The following is a 3,106-nucleotide window of genomic DNA, read 5'->3' on the forward strand; positions in this document are numbered from 1 at the left end:
TTTTGGCGCTGTTGCCGGGGATTGTTCATGATTGACAACTACCAGTTGTCTTGTTACTTAGATTAGGTATTTTGATTTGTTTCGCTTTAATTATTTTTCTTCTTGATTTTCGAAAATTGTTCTTGTTTGCTTTCTTGAACTTTTGATTTCTATCTTGTTTTACCTTTTCTTTCTTTCTTTGTGTTCGAATTTTTTCGGGTGTTTTCCCTTGTTTGATTTCAAAATTTCTAAGTTTGGGGTCTTTTAGTGTTTCTCTCTCAATTTTTTCGAAATTAGTGTATTTGATTTCAAAATTTTTAAGTTTGGTGTTTCCTTAGTGTTTCTTTTTCTTTTTGAAATTAAAAAAAAAACTCTATTTTGTTTTATTCCTCTGTGGATATCTCATTGGGTAGCTCTCTAGACTGTGACATAGAGACTCCTACTTTTCCTTGTTTCTTGCTTGTTCAGGAACACTGGAATCACTATGGATCTAGATGGAGGTGCACAAGGCAGGAGAACCCTGGGTTCATATACAGCTCCCACTCCCAACTTTTATGGAAGGAGCATTAGTGTGCTTCCCATAGAAGTGGACAATTTTGAGCTCAACCCAAAATTGATCACATTAGTGCAGAAAAACTGTCAGTTTCATGGACACCCCCAAGAAGACCCCACCAAATTCATCTCTGACTTCTTGCAAATCTGTGACACTGTAAGGACCAACAGAGTAGATGCTGACATTTATAAGCTGCTGCTCTTCCCATTTGCTGTGAGGGATCAAGCCAAGGACTGATTGGATGATCAACTTAAAGAGAGCTTGAACACCTGGAGTAAGGTAGCCAACAAGTTCCTGAATAGCTATTTCCCTCCAAGAAAGTTGACTAAACTACAGAAGGATATTCAAGCCTTCAAACAAAAGGAGGGTGAGTCTCTCTATGATGCTTGGGGGAGATACAAGTCAATGCTCAGGAAATACTCCGTAGAGATGTTCACCCCCTGAATCAAGTTGGATATCTTCTATGATGGACTCCTTGATATAGCCCAAATGTCCCTAGATCATTCTGCAGGAGGCTCCTTACACATGATAAAAACACTTGAAGAAGCTCAGGAGCTCATTGAAATAGTGGTTAACAATCAACACTTATACACAGCAGAAAGACCCAAAGCCAGAAGGGAGCCTAAGGAGGAATCTACCACAGACGTAATCCCAGCTCAGAATAAAGCAATGGCTGAGCGGTTAGACCTTTTGACAAGACAGTTAGAGTGCATGGAGGAATTCACAAGGAGCCAACATGGCATAGCCCAGGAGATCCAAGCTTCCCTCCATAGTTTGAAAATAGAAATGTGCCAGACAAATCAAGGAATATCCAAGCAAGCAACTGAGGAATGCCATGCAATTGAGCTACGGAGTGGCAGAACATTAACTACTCCATCTCAATGCAATATCATGCCAGAAGAAGAATGCACAGCACCCCAGACTACTAATCCTGGTGTTGAACGCCCAAAAGGGAGCAACAGGGGCATTCAATGCCCAGAAAGAATCAACATGGGTGTTCAACGCCCAGAGAGGGAAGGTGATATAAACGCAAGTTCAAGAAACATCCCACCTAGGCAAGCTGACAACCCTTCCTCAGTTACTTTGGATAATCACTCTGCACCACTCAAGACCCATGAGTACAAGGCCAAGCTACCATATCCTCAGAAACTCCATAAAGTAGAAAAGGATAAGCTATTTGCCAGGTTTTTAGACATCCTCAAGACACTTGAGATCAAGATCCCATTTGCAGAAGTCCTTGAACAAATACCTTCCTATCCCAAGTTTATGAAGGATATACTAAGCCACAAAAGGGATTGGAAGGAGGCAGAGATAGTTCTCCTCACCAAGAAATGCAGTGCAGTCATCCAGAGGAACCTACCGGAGAAACTACAAGACCCTGGGAGTTTTGTGATACCATGCACCATTGGAGGCACTTGCATGAAGACAATCCTATGTGATTTTACAGCAAGCATCAACCTAATGTCATTATCATTAATGAAGAAGCTCCGGATCCAAGAAGTCAAGCATACCCGTATTTGCCTTCAGCTTGCTGACGGCTCCATCAAGTTCCCATCAGGAGTGGTTGAGGACATGATTGTGAGGGTTAGACCCTTTTCATTTCCTACAGACTTTGTGATCCTGGATATGGAAGAGGACAAGAATGCCTCTATCATTCTAGGAAGACCTTTTCTAGCTACAGGGAGAACCATCATTGACGTTCAGAAGGCGAAAGTAACACTGAGAGTCGATAAGGATGAGTTCGTGCTAAACGCAGTCAAGGCCATGCAACACCCTGACCCCCAAGAGGAATGCATGAAGATTGATGTCATAGAACTCCTGATTGAAGAAGTACGTGAGGTTGAACAACTTGATAATGAACTGGATAACATTCTTGAAGATGCCATGCCTGAACTAGATGCACCAGAAGAGTAGGAGGAGATGCTAAACACCCCTAAAGTGCAAGATGGACCTCCTAAACTCGAGCTTAAGCCATTGTCACCATCATTAAAATATGTGTTTTTAGGAGATAGTGACACCTATCCAGTGATCATAAGCTCTGTCCTAGAGCAACAGGAAGAAAAAGCACTGATTCAAGTACTCAAGACCCACAAGACCGCTCTCAGATGGACCATAAGTGACTTGAAGGGGATCAGTCCAACTCGATGTATGCACAAGATCAGACTTAAAGATGTTGGTAAACTGGTTGTGCAACCATAAAGGCGACTGAATCCAGCTATGAAAGAAGTGGTCCAAAAGAAGGTTACAAAACTTTGGGAGGCTGGAATCATATATCCTATTTCAGATAGTCCCTGGGTCAGCCCTATGCAGGTGGTGCCCAAGAAAGGGGGGAGATGACAGTGATCCACAATGAAAGAAATGAGCTGATCCCTACAAGAATAGTCATAGGATGGCGTATGTGCATCGATTATAGGAGACTCAACAACGCCACAAGAAAGGATCACTTTCCCATATCCTTCATAGATCAGATACTAGAGAGGTTGGCTGGCCATGCATTCTACTGCTTCCTGGATGGCTATTCAGGCTACAATCAGATTGCAATAGATCCTCAAGACCAAGAAAAGACAGTATTCA

The 3,106-nt window shown here is 42.3% G+C and overlaps 1 protein-coding gene across 1 annotated transcript; it reads left to right on the forward strand.

The window, feature by feature from the left end:
- On the forward strand, positions 1,523 to 2,446 carry LOC107605699. The gene has a single exon (XM_016307666.1). It carries the CDS (start codon positions 1,523 to 1,525, stop codon positions 2,444 to 2,446), a length of 924 nt encoding a protein of 307 aa, XP_016163152.1.

Source organism: Arachis ipaensis, chromosome B01 (assembly GCF_000816755.2).
Source record: "Arachis ipaensis cultivar K30076 chromosome B01, Araip1.1, whole genome shotgun sequence".
In the NCBI taxonomy this organism is placed as follows: Eukaryota; Viridiplantae; Streptophyta; class Magnoliopsida; order Fabales; family Fabaceae; genus Arachis; species Arachis ipaensis.

Coding starts and splice junctions, on each gene's coding strand:
- LOC107605699 (XM_016307666.1), top strand. CDS start 1,523: ATGGGTGTTCAACGCCCAGAGAGGGAAGGTGATATAAACGCAAGTTCA.